Source organism: Geospiza fortis, unplaced genomic scaffold, assembly GCF_000277835.1.
Source record: "Geospiza fortis unplaced genomic scaffold, GeoFor_1.0 scaffold417, whole genome shotgun sequence".
Lineage (NCBI taxonomy): Eukaryota > Metazoa > Chordata > Aves > Passeriformes > Thraupidae > Geospiza > Geospiza fortis.
The window spans coordinates 756,382-774,532 of NW_005054535.1; the positions used below are offsets into that span (position 1 = coordinate 756,382).

General features: G+C 55.8%; 1 protein-coding gene across 1 annotated transcript in view; it reads right to left on the minus strand.

The window, feature by feature from the left end:
* The window catches only part of TACC1 (transforming acidic coiled-coil containing protein 1), a 24,293-nt gene extending 6,304 nt beyond the window's left edge, over nucleotides 1-17,989 (minus strand). Inside the window, exons 1-7 of the mRNA XM_031063835.1 lie at nucleotides 17,931-17,989; nucleotides 17,768-17,880; nucleotides 9,515-10,188; nucleotides 8,978-9,246; nucleotides 5,764-5,827; nucleotides 4,739-4,937; nucleotides 2,100-2,155 (exon numbers count right to left, since the gene is read on the minus strand). Of these exons, the coding sequence (XP_030919695.1) occupies nucleotides 2,100-2,155; nucleotides 4,739-4,937; nucleotides 5,764-5,827; nucleotides 8,978-9,246; nucleotides 9,515-10,188; nucleotides 17,768-17,880; nucleotides 17,931-17,989 (1,434 nt within the window). The remainder of the gene's footprint in view (nucleotides 1-2,099; nucleotides 2,156-4,738; nucleotides 4,938-5,763; nucleotides 5,828-8,977; nucleotides 9,247-9,514; nucleotides 10,189-17,767; nucleotides 17,881-17,930) is intronic.
* Between the last annotated feature and the right edge of the window lie 162 nt (nucleotides 17,990-18,151).

Consider the following 18,151-nt stretch of genomic DNA (forward strand, 5'->3'; position numbering starts at 1 on the left):
GCATCTGCATCCCTTTCTGCACACACAGAGCCCAGAGCCTGCATCTGAGCCCTGGCAGAGCTGCTGGGAGGTGCCAGGAGCAGGCAAAAGGAGCCATGAGCTGCCCCAGGGAGGCAACATCCCAAAAGGGAGACCCCAAAAGGGACACCCCAAAAGGGACACCCACTAAGGGACATTTCAGAAGGAAAAGACCCAGCCCCAAGCACATCCAACTTCCTTTATCCCATGGCTGCTTTAAAAACATCCCCAGCCTGGAGGGTCTCTGCTGGCTGTGAGCCACAGGCAGGGATGGTCTGCAAGGCTCTGGGTCGGTCTGTCTGTCTGTCTGTCTGTCTCCAGTCCCTCCCAGCCTGGAGGGGACAGCAGTGCAGTTCAGATGGATGCTGGCAGCTGCAGGGACATCTCCTGGGCCTTGCTGCTCACCCAAATGCCCAAGGAGGCTGTGGGGGAAGCAGGATTCACCCCTCTGCAGAGCAGGGGTGCAAGGGACAGCCGCACTCATCCCTGGTGCTGCAGGAGAGCTCTGAAATGGGAGATGCTCACACAGAGATCCTGGCACCCTCCTGGTGCCATTCTGGGTGCCCCTACAAGGCCTGGGGGGGTTGTACCCCCATTGTCCCCTGCCTTCCTCTCCCTCTGCCTCTCCTGTGCCCTGCCTGTGCACCAGTGCTGCTGTGACCGTGCTCACAGGGGCCTGAGGATGAGGGAAGAGATGAGGATCTGACTCCATGTTTCAGAAGGCTTGATTTATGTCAGACAGAGAGTCTGAGCCAGCTGGGCTGTGATTGGCCATTAATTAGCAACAACCACATGAGACCAATCACAGATCCACCTGTTGCATTCCACAGCAGCAGATAATCAATGTTTACATTTTGTTCCTGAGGCCTCTCAGCTTCTCAGGAGGAAAAAATCGTAAGGAAAAGATTTTTCAGAAAATATCACGGCTACACGCTGCAGCCACTGGGACAAACTGGGGACAAGGCTCAGTTGGCACTGCCTGCCCCTCCTTTCCCCACCCAGAGCAGTGACAGCCGTGCAGCATCTCCCTGAGAAGGGGCTGCCAGAAATAGAGAAGTGCTGGCAGGAAGGAGGCAGCCTGCTCCTCACAGGCTGGAAACCAGAGCACTGCAGCACTTCTCGCCTCCCCTCTCCTCCCCCTGGTGCTTCAGCTGCTCAGCTCGAGCTGCCCGAGCCCTCCTCAGCTCTGCTGTGGCCATGGCAGAGGTGGGAGCCAGCCCTGGGGCAGGTTTGGGGCCAGGCACCCCAGCACTGAGGAGGTTCAGCCTCCCATGGTATCTCCCAAGAGCTGGTGCACACCTGAGCTCCTGTGGGGTGACAGCAGCCTGCCTGCAGGACCAGAGCCTGCCCAGGCCCTCCTGGGCACCAAATTAAAGCTCACTTTGCCCCATGTCCTTGCGGGGCTCAGCACAGCTAAATCTGTCTCCCGGGGGTTGCTTTTGCTGATGGTGCTAATCCCATTGTCATCTGCTTGTCAGCTCAAGCAGCTTTGGCTGGGGCTGGCACAGGGTGTCCCTTGGGGCTCCTGGGGCCATGGCAGGGCTGTCCCAGCACTGTGGTGCTGCCAGGGGCAGTGTGGCTGCAGAGCAGGGCTCCTGTGCTCTCCCCACCTCTGCTGTCAGAGGGCAGGGCCCTGAGGGTGCCACCAGCACCAAGGGGCCACCAGAGCCAGCTCTGGGCACTCCATGTGAGACAAAACCAGCTCCCTACAGTCTGCTCTGCCCTCCCTGCCCTTCAGCCCCTCCTAGTGCAGCCCTGGCTCTGCACTGCTCCTGTCCCAGCACTGCTCATCCCTGTCCCAAACAGTGCTCATCCCTGTCCCCAGCACTGCTCCTGTCTGTCCCCAGCACTGCTCCTGTCCCCTCCCTGCCTGTCCCCAGCACTGTCCTGCCTGTCCCCTCCCTCCCTCCGTCCCTGCCTCCCCCTCCCCTCGCCCACCCAGGCTGGATCTGTCTCTGCCAGGCTCCTCCAGGCCTGCTGGGAAATCTCTGCTATTTTTATCAAGTCCCTGCGTGGGCTTGTCAGGAATTTTACCTCCCAGAGAAACTCATTTCAGAAAGGAGAAAGCGAGAGGCACTCACGGGGAAGATGCCAGGGCCTCCCTTTTCCATCTGCTTGCAGAGCTCCTTTTCAAAACCTAAAAACAACGAAGCACAACCTTTAATTGATTTGGAAACAGCACCTTGGGGCACACACAGATTTTCTGAGACAGAGCAGGGTCCCTCTGAGCCTCCCCATCCCCTGAGCTTCCCCTCCCAAAGGCGTCTTTGCCCCCAGCTCCTTGCTGGAATCATTTTGGTTGGAAAAGCTCTCTAGGACCACGGAGTCCCCAGCAAGGTCACCATTAAACCCTGTCCCCAGGTGCCACAAGGTGCACCCTGCCATCCTTCCAGCACTCCTGGAGCGGGAACCAACACTCCCCTCTGGTGGCAGTTCAGCTGTGCCCATGTCCTACCATGTGGTGGCAGCTCAGCTGTGCCCATGTCCCCAGGGCTGGGAGCACCATGTGGTGGCAGTTCAGCTGTGCCCATGTCCCACCATGTGGTGGCAGTTCAGCTGTGCCCATGTCCCCAGGCTGGGACAGGACATTCTGCACCTCAGCAGCTGCTCAGACCACCCCAGAGCACCAGCACCCCTCATCCCAGGTGCTGCAGGTGTCCAGGAGAGCTCTGGCATGGGAGATGCTCACCCTGAGATCCTGGCACCCTCCTGGTGCCATTCTGGGTGTCTCTACAAGGCCTGGGGGGTTGTACCCCCATCGTCCCCTGCCTTCCTCTCCCAAAGCCCCACTGCTGTGCCCTGCCTGTGCACCAGTGCTGCAGCCACTGGGACAAACTGGGGACAAGGCTCAGCCCCAGCACCAGCCCGTGCCAGCCAGTGCCAACACCCTCCAAAGGACCTGACACACAGCCCGGGCTGCTTGTAACAGCAGAGGAGATAAAAAACATCTCCTCCATCTGCAAGGTGGGGGACACCCCAAGCTGGGGGACATCTGCCTCACAGGACACTCTGTCTCACAGGAGGGACACCCTGAGCTGGGGACACCCTGCTCACAGGCCACCCCAACCTGGGGACACCCTGCTCACAGGCCACCCCAACCTGGGGACACCCTGCTCACAGGACACCCCGACCTGGGGACACCCTGCTCATAGGACACCCTGACCTGGGGACACCCTGCTCACAGGAGGGACACCCCAATCTGGGGACACCCTGCTCATAGGACACCCTGAGCTGGGGACACCCTGCTCACAGGCCACCCTGACCTGGGGACACCCTGCTCACAGGACACCCCAATCTGGGGACACCCTGCTCACAGGACACCCCGACCTGGGGACACCCTGCTCACAGGACACCCTGACCTGGGGACACCCTGCTCACAGGACACCCCAACCTGGGGACACCCTGCTCACAGGCCACCCCAACCTGGGGACACCCTGCTCACAGGACACCCCAATCTGGGGACACCCTGCTCACAGGACACCCCGACCTGGGGACACCCTGCTCACAGGACACCCTGACCTGGGGACACCCTGCTCACAGGACACCCTGACCTGGGGACACCCTGCTCACAGGACACCCTGACCTGGGGACACCCTGCTCACAGGACACCCCAATCTGGGGATACCCTGCTCACAGGACACCCCGACCTGGGGACACCCTGCTCACAGGACACCCTGAGCTGGGGACACCCTGCTCACAGGAGGGACACCCCAATCTGGGGATACCCTGCCTCACAGGCCACCCTGCCTTGCTGGAGGGACACCCCGACCTGCAGGTGCTGCCTCATGTAGCACGAGGGGTGATTTATGGGCCACACTCCCACACCTGCAGGCACAATTCAGGTGCTAACAGTGTGTTTAGAGAGCTCAGCTTCGAGAGGAAGCAGGAATTGGACACTGCACACTTCTCATGCTTCCCTCCATTTATCCCAGCGCCAGCAGCTGCACTCGCAGCTCGCACCCCATCCCTGCAGAGAGCACCCAGCCCCTGCACCTGCCCGGCCTCTGAGAGCAGCAGCAATAAAGAAACCCTCCAGCCTCTCCCCTGACTGTCAGGTTTTCCTCCCCTGAGGACAAAGGACCATTCTCCATGGAGCTGGCAGGCCAGGACAGCCCTCAGGAGAAATGATTAATGGGTTCCTGCAGAGGGGAGGCTGCAACCCCCCCGTGGTGATTTCTCCTGCTTGCACCTAGGGCTTGGCTATTGATTAAATGTCATGTTGCCTGGCTTTTAATTATTTTGTAATGGCTTGGGCAGAGAGGCTAATTACGTGGGAAACTGAGAGCAGAATTCCACCAGGAGCAATAACTGGGGCTGTGTGGGCATTACTGAGATCTCCATCAAGCACAGCCCTGTGCCAGGACACCAGGTCCTGGCAGCTCTGCTCTAAGCAGGGACCCTGCAGGCCAGGATGCTCTGAAGGGACAATTGCTCTGCTCAGCAGTGAGCACTGGTGGGGGCAACCTCGTGTCTGAGCCACATCCCCCTGCAGCATCGTGGGGAGAGAGCTCTGTACACAAAATCCAAATAAACACAGCCTGGACCATGGTTTTCCATGCTGGAAACAGTGCAGGAAGGCAATGGGAGGCTCCATGAGAAGCTGCAGCAGCCTTTAGCCCTGTCAGTGCAAATAAGCTCTGATGAGGCTGCAGCACCAATTCCTTGCCAGAGGCTCCCACAGCACATTGCCAGGGCTGAAGGCAAGCAGGGTGCTCCTCACCTGCCTCTGGTCTGTGCTTCCCTGAGGACACAGGCACGTTGGAGCACTCAAAGTACTCCAGGTCATCTTCTGCCTCGGCCTTCTTCTCCAGCCCCGCTGGTTTCTGCGTGGAGGTGGTGGAGGCCAACTTCTCCTCATCAGTGGCACGTCCATCCCTGTTTGTAATGTCTGGGATCTCTGAGATCAACACTCCTTCATCCTGCAGGACCAAAACACGCAGTTAGGCAAGATCTGCAGGGATCAGCCCACCAGGTGAGCTGCTGATACTGCACAGAAAGCGTGGAAGGATTCAAATCCACAGGTGAGCTGCTCCTGCCTCCCTTCCTGTAGGATGGTCAGGATGGACGGAGACGAGAGATCTCTGCAGCCAGGTGGTGGAATTCGGGGTTTATTGCAAAGGGCCTCGGTGCAGGGCCCTGCTGGGAGCTGCCAGGCACAGCTCAGAGCAGGCTGAGAGAAGAGAGGGGGAGAGAGGATGAGAGGGTGAGAGAGGAAAAGGGGTAAGAGAGCGAGGTTCCCGTTCCAATACAATAAATCTGCTTCTGTGTTGAATATTCTCATTCTCACTGACCAATCTAGTACAAGATACAAATCCTACAGCATTTCCATACAGCCTATAAGAATCATTACATTACCATCCTGTGTTACATTTTAAACCCTAAAACCTCCTCTTTGGGCCCCTCCTGCCAAGCTGTAGGGGCTGCTCTGACCCTTGGGCCTGTCTGCAAGCAGAGGGTGTTGTTCCATCAAAAGGGGATCACCTTCAGCCAGCCACACCATTGTTTTCCAGTTGTTCAGTAACTGAGGGATCTCAAAGCTTGCTTTCATCTCAATCTCACTTATAGTTTCTATATTCCCAAAATCTTTTGCCAGACAATCATATTTATAAGGCTTTCCTGTTCCATCTTCCCCAACAGGGATTTTCCCATCAGGAACTGCCCAGAGGGAAGATGCCAGCCTGAAGCTCAGCCAGCCCAGCCCTCCCCAGCCCCCTGTGCCCAGTTCTGGGGTCTCACCCCCCCTACCTGAGCACTGATGTCCAGGACCAGGGGCTGCTGTGCCTCGTGCTGCTTCACCTTGCATCCACTCCTGCAGGAGAGAGGAGCAGCAGCTCAGGGGGGTTCAGGGGCAGCGAGGGGGGTGTGGGGTGAGTGCCAGACAGCCCAAGCAGGGGGAGGCAGTCCCAGCACCAGCCTTGCACCCACGGCGTGCCAGCACCCCACTCACCAGGGAACACTGAGGCACAGCGGCTTCTGGGAGGGACAGAAGGAACAGGCAAACAAAAGACACAAGTACACAGAAGTTGGGTTTGTCTGTGAGGTGTTTATTCCTGAGGAAGGTAAGGAGCAGAGCAAGGACCCCAAGAGGCTGATGGGGAGAGAGGCACTGCCAAGGAGCTGGCACAGAAGGATCTCCCTTGCTGCGCCCTCGCCCTGCGTGCCCAGCGCCGTGGCACCCCAGGCTTTGGTGCAAGTCGACTTTCTGCAGGAAGAACCATGTCCAGGCTGTCTCACGGCCTCTCCCTGCAGCTGGAAGTTTGTCTGGGGCTTCTCCACAGCAGCCACATCTCCCAGGTGGGTCAGGCAAGGCGCTGTGCCTCGAACAAATGCTCTGTGTGGCACGAACGCTGCCCCGAGGAGACGAGCCCCTCAGGTGGCATCTTTAGCCCAAGGAGGTCTTGCAGGTGGTCTCCTTGCCCTTCAGGGAGGAGGCTGTCCCTGGAACTCCATGCCATGTTCCTGAAGACACCCATCCATCTGTGCAGGGCTGCAGGCACGGCCGCATCCCCACGGCCCCAGTGGGAACAGCAGGAGCTCTTCTCCTGCATCTCACCACCTCACACCCCACACTCAGGGACCTCCCAGCCTCACGGCCACGTCTGACCCCCCAGGAGATGCTTGCTGAGCTGGAACAGCTCGTGTGATCCCTGGGGAGGGATCCCAGCCTCCAGGCACAGGCAAGGGCTCCAGCAGCACTGCAGGGAGCTGCTCCCAGGTCCATGGAGCTGCTCCCGGGTCCACAGAGCTGCTCCCGGGTCCATGGAGCTGCTCCCGGGTCCACGGAGCTGCTCCCGGTTGCATGGAGCTGCTCCTGGGCTCATGGAGCTGCTCCCGGGTCCATGGAGCTGCCCCCAGCCCCTGGCAGTGCCCAGCCCACCCAGCCCAGCAGAGCACGAGGAGCGACGTGGGGCACACGGAGCTGGCTCTGCACGCTGCCATGCACACCGGGCTCACACAGAAGAATCCCTCAGGACTGGTTTTCTCCCTCATGCCCTGCCACATGACAAACTTGTCATGTCCTCCTTTTCTGCAGCCTCTCCTGTGCCAGGGCTGTCCCATCACCTGGCAGCTGGTTTGAGCTCCCCCCTCATGTCCTCACCTTCCTCTTTTCTGCAGCCTCTCCTGTGCCAGGTATCTGGCAGCTGGTTTGAGCTCCCTCCCAGCACCAAGATAACAGCTCTGGATCGCACCAAAACCTCCTGCCCTTCCATGAGCTGAAGGTTTTGAACATTTGTCCACCATCAGAAGATGCTGCAAGGCGGCATGCTGCGAGGACAAGCACGGGTGTGTGCCTCCAGTGCAGCTCAGCCCAGCTCAGCCCAGCTCTCCTCTTCTCCCTCACACCAGGCCAGGCCACCCTGGGGACCCCACCACACAAACCAGACAGCAGAGAGCACAAGTCAAAGGGCAGAAGGAGCCAGCATGCCATGGAGACCAGTGGGGCAGCACACACCCAGAGAGAGGACAAAAACAGCGAAGGAGAAGAAAAGGAATACAGGAGAGAGTACTTACAACAGAAAACAGAGAAATTTCACTTGCTCAGTAGTCCTGATGCACCAAAGCACGGACAGGGAGAGAGACAGACAGATGGAGAGAAGAAGAGTGTGTGAAAAGACCTGGATGTTAACTCTGCTCTGAGAAGCACAGGGAGCTGCCTAGCTCAGATTTTGGGAAGGCACACACACACACGGGACACTGATCCTGCCTGTGCTGCCCACAGCAGCGGGGTGAGATCCAAACGAACCTCACTGCCAGGGCAATGCCTGATGTGGGTGAGATCCACACACAAACCTCACTGCCAGGGCAATGCCCTGATGTGGGGTGAATTTCAAACCCAAACCTCGCTGCCAGGGCAGTTCCCTGCTGCCTGTGCTGCTCCAAGGTGACGGAGAGAGAGAATTCCCGGCTGCTTCCCCTCCCCACAGGCTCTGCTCACCCACAGCCACACATGGGAACACCAGCTCTTTTTTATCTACTCTCTGTAAAGTATTCCTGGACAAAACCATTCAACACAGCCTGATTTTTGCCTGTGAGGTTTTTAAAACCATCTAATTTTCTCACTGGAGAATCCGACAGCAGAGTGAGAGACTGCCTGTCCAACCTGTTCTCTTCCTCTGACATGAAACAGAAACTTGGTGGCAGCTCACAAAATGTCTCAGCTAATTTGACCAATCACACCTGCATCCACCAGGGTGTGTTTGGTCCTGCACAAGTCCAGCAAACACATCAGCTCCAGCCTCCCCTGAGGGTTCCTCTGACACCACATCTACACCCTGAGCCACCAGCTGGACCCCCAAAGGGTTTCCAAGTGGTGACCCTGTGAGAAGCTCCCAGTCCAGCCTTCCCTTGGGACTCAGGACACTGGCACTGCTCCAGAACTCCTGTCCCTCTGCTCCCACAGTGGTTCTGACAGGCACAGGGGGTAAAACTGAGCCAGCAGCAGAACCTGAGGTGCACAGGAGGATCTGGGGCTGGCTCAGGAGGCACCAGGGCAGGAGCACCATGAGGGCAGGAGCACCACCATCACCACCTCTCCATCACCACCTCCATCTCCATCATCAATGTGTCCATCACCATTACCATCATCACCTCCTCCATCACCACCTCCATCACCACCATCATCACTTCCTCCAACTCCTCCATCACCACCACCATCATCACCTCTCCATCTCCATCATCAATGTGTCCATCACCATTACCATCATCACCACCACCATCACCTCCTCCATCACCACCACCATCATCACCACCATCACCTCCTCCATCAACTCCTCCATCATCTCCTCCAACTCCTCCATCACCACCACCATCACCACCTCCATCATCACCACCTCCATCACCTCTCCATCTCCACCATCACCACCTCCATCTCCTCCATCACCACCACCACTGCAGCTCTGCCTGCCCATGGGGAGCACAGGGGGGGCTGCAGCCCCAGCTCTGACACACTGGCACTCACGTTATCAGGCGTGACTTGGGCTTCTTGGGGGAGTCTCTGCCTTTCAGGGCCTCGTCCTGCAGCTCCAGGGTCTGAGATTCCAGGATTTCATTGAGGCTGTTGTCTGCGGTGGAGCAGGAGTCAGGGTCACTGCTGGCAAGAGTCTTGGTGGGCTTGAATGGATCCATGGAGTCAAAGTTACTGGGGTCAAACTGGTAAGAGCCCTTGGGGAGAACTGGTGAATTTTGCAGTGCTGAGCTGCCACTGCCAGAGCTGAGGCTGGGAGCCAGCTGGGAGGAGCCCCGGGCTGGGGGTGGCTCTGTGGGACCCCTCTCTGCATCCTCAGCTGCTCTCTTGGGGGACTCTCTGTGTCTCCTGGGTGTCACCTTGCTGGCTGGGATCCTGCTGCCCCTCCTGGGTGAAGCTGGCTTGGCCTCCACACTCTCCTTGGCCTCTGTAGAATCCAAAGTTACTGGGGTCAAACTGGTAAGAGCCCTTGGGGAGAACTGGTGAATTTTGCAGTGCTGAGCTGCCACTGAGAGAGCTGAGGCTGGGAGCCAGCTGGGAGGAGCCCCGGGCTGGGGGTGGCTCTGTGGGACCCCTCTCTGCATCCTCAGCTGCTCTCTTGGGGGACTCTCTGTGTCTCCTGGGTGTCACCTTGCTGGCTGGGATCCTGCTGCCCCTCCTGGGTGAAGCTGGCTTGGCCTCCACACTCTCCTTGGCCTCTGTAGAATCAGCCCCAGGTTTCAGGAGCTGCCCTGGGGCCTCCAGAGATGGGTCCCCCCCCAGCTCACCGGGGTCGGGGAGGCATTGTGGGGCTGCTGGGGCAGAGCTCTGCAGCTGGCAGGGGCTCACACTCCTCTCGTGCTGCTCAAGCTGGGTCTCCTCTGTGGCTTCATCTGTTTTCCTCCCGAGTGAAGGTGTTTTCCCTTTCCCCAGCTGCTCCTGGCCCAGGGCACCAGCCCTCAGCTCCAGCAGCCCCGTGCCAGTGTCCCCTGCTGGCATGGTGGCAGTGCCCACATGGGGCACAGCAGCCCCAGCAGAGTGCCCAGGGTCAGCCTGGCAGCCCAAGGGCTGCATCAGGGGTGAGCTGTCAGGCTCAGTTTCCCCTTTAGCATCCAAACTGGCTGTAGGGGCTCCAATCTCTGGCTGAGCCTCATCTTTGGGGTGCTTCCCAGGCGAGCTGTCCCAGTGGGCTTCCCCTAGCAGCAGGTCACCATGGCCAGCTGGCTCTGGAAAGAGAAAAGGAGATGGTTAAACCCTGACCCGTGTGACCGTGTTCACAGGGGGGGTCTTGGACTGGGGAAGAGACGAGGATCTGACTCCATGCTTCAGAAGGCTTGATTTATTATTTTATTATATATATTACATTAAAACTATACTAAAAGAATAGAAGAAAGGATTTCATCAGAAGGCTAGCTAAGAATAGAAAAAGAAAGAATGATATCAAAGGTTTGTGTCTCGGACAGAGAATCTGAACCAGCTGGGCTGTGATTGGCCATTAATTAGAAACAACCACATGAGACCAATCACAGATGCACCTGTTGCATTCCACAGCAGCAGATAACCATTGTTTACATTTTGTTCCTGAGGCCTCTCAGCTTCTCAGGAGGAAAAATCATAAGGAAAGGATTTTTCATAAAAGATGTCTGTGACAACCTGCAGTGCACTCCCCTCCAGAGGGCTTCCTGTTCCCTCCTCACAGCTGCTCTAGGGTTGGATTTTATGGGGGATCCACAGCTCAGCTTCCCTCCTGCCACACCACAGGGAGCCACTGCTCACTTGGGCAGAGTTAAAAATCAATGAGAAGAGTTCAGGGATGCACAGCACGAGACAGCAGCACAAAATGTGAGCCAGCAGGGCCCAGGGAGGAGGGGAATGGGAAGGTGTGCCCAGTGAAGGAGCAGAATCTGGCTGCAGGAGGGATCTGGGGGTCACCCAGCACTGGGGCTGCAGGGCTGGACACTCCTGCCCCACACCAGCTCCTCTCCACCTGCACAAACCCTGCTGTAGTCACACCACGCTCTCCACGCTGCTGTCAGCATCTTCTAATGACAAATCCTGATCCATGACTTAATCTCCAATCCTTTCCCCTCAATCCTTTTACTGTTTAATCTTTTCTTTGACATCAAGGGATGGGAAAGCTGCACCAACCGAGCACCCAGAGCCAGGCTTGTGGTGCAGCTGTGCCGAGGCACAAGAGGAAAACATCTGGTGCTTCTCCTGCACCTCAACCAGGCACAATTCCACAGATTCCTGGGAGAAGGTGAGACAGGATGGGATGCCCAGCACCCACCAGGGAGCACATGGTACCTGCAGCCCTCACAAGCACCTTTCTGAGGAGACACAGTCAGGTCCTCCAAGGGCAAAACAGAAAAAATGCTCTGCCAAGATGTTTTTACCAAGCAGAAAGACAGCACATGCAAACAAGGCAGCAAAGTTGCAAGTAGAAGAAAGGTCTCAGAATTTTCTACCACAAGAAAACTGAAAAACAACTTCTAGCTCAAACTGTAATGTACTGGCTTTTAGTGATTGGAGAACAGTAACATGAATATGGTAATTACAGTAGTTATGATAGGCTATAGATAATAGTTAAGGTATAGATTGGTTCTGCTGTATGGAGATGCTCAGCAAAGGAAAGTAAATAATGCATTGTAACCAAAAGAAAAGTAAATAATGCACTGTAACCTAAACCAAAGGGTCTCCAGGCCTGCCTGCAGCTGGAGCTGACAGCTGTGGGCACAGCTCTGTCACCCACGACCCTGGACTGCTGTAACCTCTTGGATGGAATAAACTGCATTTTGTATACAATAAACTGCATTTTGGATACAATAAACTGCATTTTGAAGAGCCCCTGGAGTCCCACATCTCTCATTTAGGCTCTTACAGTGGCGCCCAATGTGGGGTGCCATTAGTATGATCCTGAATGAGGGAGAATGAGGGATCTGAGTTTCCAGGCCTGCCTGCAGCTGGAGCTGACAGCTGGAGGCACAGCTGTGTCACCCACGACCCTGGACTGCTGTAACCTCTTGGATGGAATAAACTGCATTTTGTATACAATAAACCGCATTTTGGAGAGCCCCTGGAGTCCCACATCTCTCATTCAGGCTCTTACTTTTTCCTATCACCAGGCATTTGCAAGCAGCTCAAGTGCGCTGGTAACAGAGCCAGGCTGGCAGAGGAACAGGGAATCAGGCAAAAATCTGATCCCAGGACTGATCCAGGACATGGAGCCAACAATCCTGACTCAGTGGATGGCTCGTGGTTAGCATAATTGATCCCCAGGATGCTAAAAGCCATGAAAATGAATCATGAGGGTCTGTGTCCTCACTGAGACTGCAAAAATGCTTCCTCTGACTGCAAAAAAAAAAAAAAAAAAAGAAAAAAGCTCCCTCCAAGTAGACGTTGCCTTGATGCCCCAGAAAATGCATCAGTAAACACAAATCCAGTGGATGAGTACTTGGAGTGCAGCCAGGAAACAGTCTGAGGCAGTGCCTGGCAGGCCTTCCCATCATTAGGAACCAGGAAAACCTCCTTAACAGACCCCAAAGAAAACTTTATTACACTTGCTGTGCTGCTCAGCCGTTTGAAGCCTTCCTGAGACAGCCCTGAATAGAAGAACAGACTTCAAAGTCAGGGCAAAAGGACTATTTAAGTGCATTTTGCCTTCCCAGCAGAAGGTTTGGCAGCTGCTGTTCTCACAGACATGAGCCCATCCTGGTTTCTAACCCAAGCAATGAGTAATTACTCCTTGAATAACAAGCAGCCAGCACACAAACTGCCTCTCCATGCCGTGGTGTCTCCAGGGTGGGGAGGAAAGGAGCATGTGGCCAGAGCTCAGAATGGTTTTCCCACAAAAAGCAGAAGCAGCACCCAGCCAGCTTCTCCAGTTTTGTGATTCCCTCATTTTCTGCACCCAGGAGAGCTCAGCTGCTCAGCCACAGCCAGTCTGAGGAACTGGGCTGTACTGGCAGGCAGGAGTTGCAGGCTCAGGTGCTGGTTTTGGACATCTTTTGCAGCAAAAATATCCCTGCTGCAACCTCAGTGGGGGGGGATTTCCCCTAGTTCCTCCCCCTCTACATTTCTTCTGCCTCCAACAGTAGCAGGAACAATTACACAGGATGCAGAAAGCAGAAGCCCCTTCCTTGGGGGCCCCCACAGCGGCCCAGCCCTTCTCCTCCTGAGCTCTCCCTGCTCCTCCTGAGCTCTCCCAGCTCCTCCTGAGCTCTCCCAGCTCCTCCTGCAGCTCTCCCTGCTCCTCCTGCAGCTCTCCTCCATCCCCATCCCCAGCCCTGCAGCTCTCCCTGCTCCTCCTGAGCTCTCCCTGCTTCTCCTGCAGCTCTCCCCCATCCCCATCCCCATCCCCAGCCCTGCAGCTCTCCCTGCTCCTCCTGCAGCTCTCCTCCATCCCCATCCCCAGCCCTGCAGCTCTCCCTGCTCCTCCTGCAGCTCTCCTCCATCCCCATCCCCAGCCCTGCAGCTCTCCCTGCTCCTCCTGCAGCTCTCCTCCATCCCCATCCCCCGCCCTGCAGCTCTCCCAGCTCCTCCTGAGCTCTCCCTGCTCCTCCTGAGCTCTCCCTGCTTCTCCTGCAGCTCTCCCCCATCCCCATCCCCATCCCCATCCCTGCAGCTCTCCCAGCTCCTCCTGAGCTCTCCCCCATCCCCAGCCCCAGGCAGTCACGTTGTGAGCAGCCCTGCTGGCTCTGCACGTACTCCCTTGGCTCGTGGCTCCTGCCAGGCAAACCAGCTTGTCCCCAACTCCTGCAGCTGTCCCCCAGCCCTGTCACTGCTCAAATCCTCCCTTCTGGGCCAAATCTGTGCTGAGCAGCCCAGGAGAAGGAGGGCTGGCAGGCACGGACCACAGACAGCTCTGCCCCTTCCAGAGCATCCCAAAGAGGTGACCCCAAGGTGGCCCATCCTGTGGGATTCACATTTTTTTGGAAAAATCCCTTTGCTCAGGATTTTTCTCCTGGGAAGTTGAGAAGCCACAGAAAAAAAAAAAAGAAAACAATAATTATCTGATTTGCTTCTCCTGCGTTTTACTCCTTTAGAATGTGTTTAGAGATTGTTTACCAACAAGTAGGTGTTTAATTAAATTTCTGGTGTGAGTGTTTTGACTCAAAGGCCACGCTGTGTCAAGAGTCTGAAAAGAGTCACGAGTTTTCATTATTATCTTTTTAACCTTCTGTCTGTGTCCTTTCTGTATTCTTTAGTATAGTTTAGTATAATATTCTATAATATCATATCATAATAAATTAGCTTTCTAAAACCATAGAGTCAAATTCATCCTTTGCCACCATGATATTTTCTGAAAAATCGCTTTGCCAGGATTTTTCTCCTGAGAAGCTGAGAAGCCTCAGAGGAAAAGAAAACCAATAATTATCTGCTGCTGTGGAATGCAACAGGTGCATCTTTGATTGGTCTCATGTGGTTGTTTCTAATTAATGGCCAATCACAGTCCAGCTGGCTCGGACTCTCTGGTCAGTCACAAGATTTTCTGATTATTCCTTTCAAGCCTTCAAGCCAATTCCTTTAGTATAGTTTTAATACATAATTTTCTTTTAATACAATATATATATCATAAAACAATAAATCAACCTTCTGAAACATGGAGTCAAGATTCTCATCTCTTCCCTCTGAGAACACCACCACAATCATTCCTTCCTTTGTCTATGGGAAACCCAAATACAATCCTGTCCCACCTCTGGCACTGCACCCTGCAGTGGGGGACACTGTCAGAGCATGGCACACACAGTGACCCCACATTCAGTCCCAAACACAGCACAGGACAAGCTGGATCTCACCCACACCCGCTGTCCCGGCTGTGCTCAGGCTGCAAACCTGCTCCACACCCAGCTGAGGACCTGCAGGGGATGCTACAAAGTGAAAACAGAGATTTTTTTTTTTTAACTTTCTAAAGAAAAGCAGGCAGGGCAGTCTGGCACCGCAGTAACAGACGCGTTGTGCCTGTGCATTATAATTGCTTTGCTTGTCTTCCTCGGGCTGAAATTAAACACAAACACCAACTTCAACAGCTTTCCATCGTGCCATCCCTCAAACCAACCAGGAGAACTTGGCAGTAAAGGCTCAGAGCCCTTTCCATCCCACAGGCAGCAATCCCTGTGCCAGAACAGCCCCTCTGCTCTCTGGGCTCAGCTGTGAGTCACACACTTCCCATCTCAGCACAGGATATCTGCCCCACACACCCAGCTCAGCCCCACCACTGCTTTCCGTTGGTGCTGAACAGCCGTTGGTCTATTTTTAAATCCATTCTGTTAAGAATTAGCATCAGAGGGAGGATGCTGCTAACGCACCGGAAAACACGTGCCCTGCATCAGGGCAGCTCCCGGCTCTGATGGCTCCAGATCTGCTGCTTCTGCTCATTTCCTTGTGCAAAATATCTACTGGCAGATGACTGCAGATAACTCCAGTATCTACCTTTCCTTGTGCAAAATATCTACTGGCAGATGACTGCAGACAACTCCAGCAAGAATGGGATAGAGTTAATCCCACCATCCGAGACCACAAGAAGAAACTGAGTGGGCACAAACCCTCACTGCAGCTCCCTCCAGGGCTGAATTTTTGTCCCTCAAGGACAGGGTTTAACACACCCAGGTCACCTCTTGGTTGAGCATGGAGCAGCCAGCCCTGAAGTGCAAAATATCTACTGGCAGATGACTGCAGACAACTCCAGCAAGAATGGGATAGAGTTAATCCCAGCATCTGAGACCACAAGAAGAAACTGAGTGATCCTGAGTGGGAACCCTCACTGCAGCTCCCTCCAGGGCTGAATTTTTGTCCCCAAGGACAGGGTTTAACACCTCTTGGCTGTGCATGGAGCAGCCAGCCCTGCAGCCACAGGTTGTGTCATTCCTCACTCCATTTATTCCCAAGGCAGGGTGAGACTGCAAACACACAGCAGACAGTGCCTGTCCCTCAAGGCCAGGGGGGCAGTGCCTGCCCCCAGGTGCAGCCCTGGCACTGCCCCAGACAGCCCAGCAGGGAGCAGCTCCTGGCGCTGCCAAGCAGCCATTTCAGGGATTGCATCCCTGCCACTGCTGCAACCCAGCTGCAGCCAGACCCAAGGGCCTGTGCAGCAGCAGAATGCAAAGATGAGGCCTTAACACAGGGATTGCACTGGTGCTGTGACAGCCCAGGGTGCCTCTGCCCACTGCAAACCCACCCACAGCCGCACAATCCCTTCTCTCCACCATTCCAGCCAAACTGAACAGGCACAGCCACAGACAGGGGCAGGGAAGGGCACCACAATTTGGTTCTGCTGGCCCCAACGTGCCACTCTCTGCCAGCCAGCACAGAAAAACAGCTTTTGCTGGAGATCATGCCCCCGCCTGCAGAACACTGGGAGCTTTGTGTGCAGGAGCAGATACTCCCTCACTGCTGAGCAGGAGCTGCTCATCCCAGGACAAGGGGCACAGGCACACAGGGGAACAGTGACACCCTGAAATGTTCCTCCTACCTGCTAGGAAAGCCTTGATCTCTCCCCCCCTTCCCAGGCATTATCCCCCAAAGTAAAGATGCCTCTATCATCCCTTCTTAAAAGGATTATTCCAAGAGCTGTGATTACTGGAAGCACGAACAGAGCACTCCCTCCATCACAGCACACAAACACGAGTTTTCCACAGGGATGGATGAGCAGCACCCAGATCCACCCCAAAGCAGAACAACACCACAGGTGATGCAGAGCCACAGCATCCTGTGCCTGGGCTCCTGCACAGGACCCACGGCCTGGATCAAGCCCTGTGCTCTGAAACCAGCCCCACACAACGTTCCCAGCTGCTGCTGCCAGCATTGAAGGAAAGCACAACGTTGCACATCACACACCAGGGCCCGCAGCAGTGAGAGGGCAGGGAATGCTCAGCATGGCCTGTCCAGGACTGCCTGAGCCACCACAAACTGCCCTGTGCCTTGGAGAGGCTCCTGCAGGGCACGCCAGGGCTCACAAACAGCCTGGCACTGCCCAGCCACCCTGCCCTGCTGAGAGCACAGGCAAGGGGAGCTCTCCTCCTCCCTGCCCTGCCTTGGTAACCCCCCCGTGGGCTGCTGCAGCTTCAAAGCTTCCTCCCAGCAGCACAAAACCAGAGATAAACACCAAGACCAGCCACGGACACCAGCACAAACCCCTGACGAGGAGGGAATGGAGACAGTGAGGTCCTCACAAGGCCGTGGGCTAATGGGGAGCCACAGCAATGTGGGACACAGGGATAAACCTGCTGAACAGCTCAGGACCCACCAGCAAAGGAAACCCCACACAGTTTCCTGAGTTTTCCTAGAGCAGATCCCCTGCAATTCCTCAAAAAATGGGGTTTAGCAGCATTGAGCTCTTGCATCTTTAACAGTGAGGACAGCTGGCACCTAACTGCAAGGAAAAATGCCCTGTGCAATGAAATCCCACCGAATCAAATGAAATACTGAATCAATCCAATGAAATACCACTGACCAGCCTGGGGGACACAGACCTGGCATCCTGCCACTGCTGAGCAGGAGCCAGGGGTGAGGGACACATGAGCAAGGTCCCAGCAGCCAGGGCAGCCCCCAGGTTGCAGAGGAAGTGTCAGAGGAACGTTAAACCGATAAAATAATCCAACAGCACCCTGGGACTCCTCCCATCACAGCTCCTTGTGGGGCGCCCAGCCCAGCCCTGGCATTTGAACTGTCCAGGCCATTAACCACCAAAGTGTGCCGGGCATTACTCAAAGTCAGAGAATTTGACTCCTTGACCCCACCCCGCCTTTCTGCCACCGGAGCAGAGCACCAAGAGCAGAAGGTGCATCTTTAGAGCTGGCTCTTTACCTTGGCTCCCAGCCTCAGGCTCTGGCGATCCCGGGGGCTCACAGAACTCCTTGAGGGGCGAGCAGGCCGGTGTTTCTGCTTCAGGGGTCTCAAAATTATCAGTGGAGTCCGAGCTGCCGAGGGGAGGGGGAAAAGAGTGAGCAATTACTGCTTTCAAGGCTACCTCTGAAATCCTCCAGAGCGCCCACACGTCCAGCCAGGCCCCAGGCTGGCCGCGGGCATCCACTCGCTCCTGTCCAGCGGGCAAAGGGAAAAGGGAGAGCAGGTGAAACATCATCGGCAGCAGCGCCCTGTGCGCCCCAGCCCTGCGGGAGGCTCTCAGCCAGGTCTGAGCACACAGCACGGGCCTCCAAGGACACGCAGCGAGCCCGGCTGCTCCGGCCT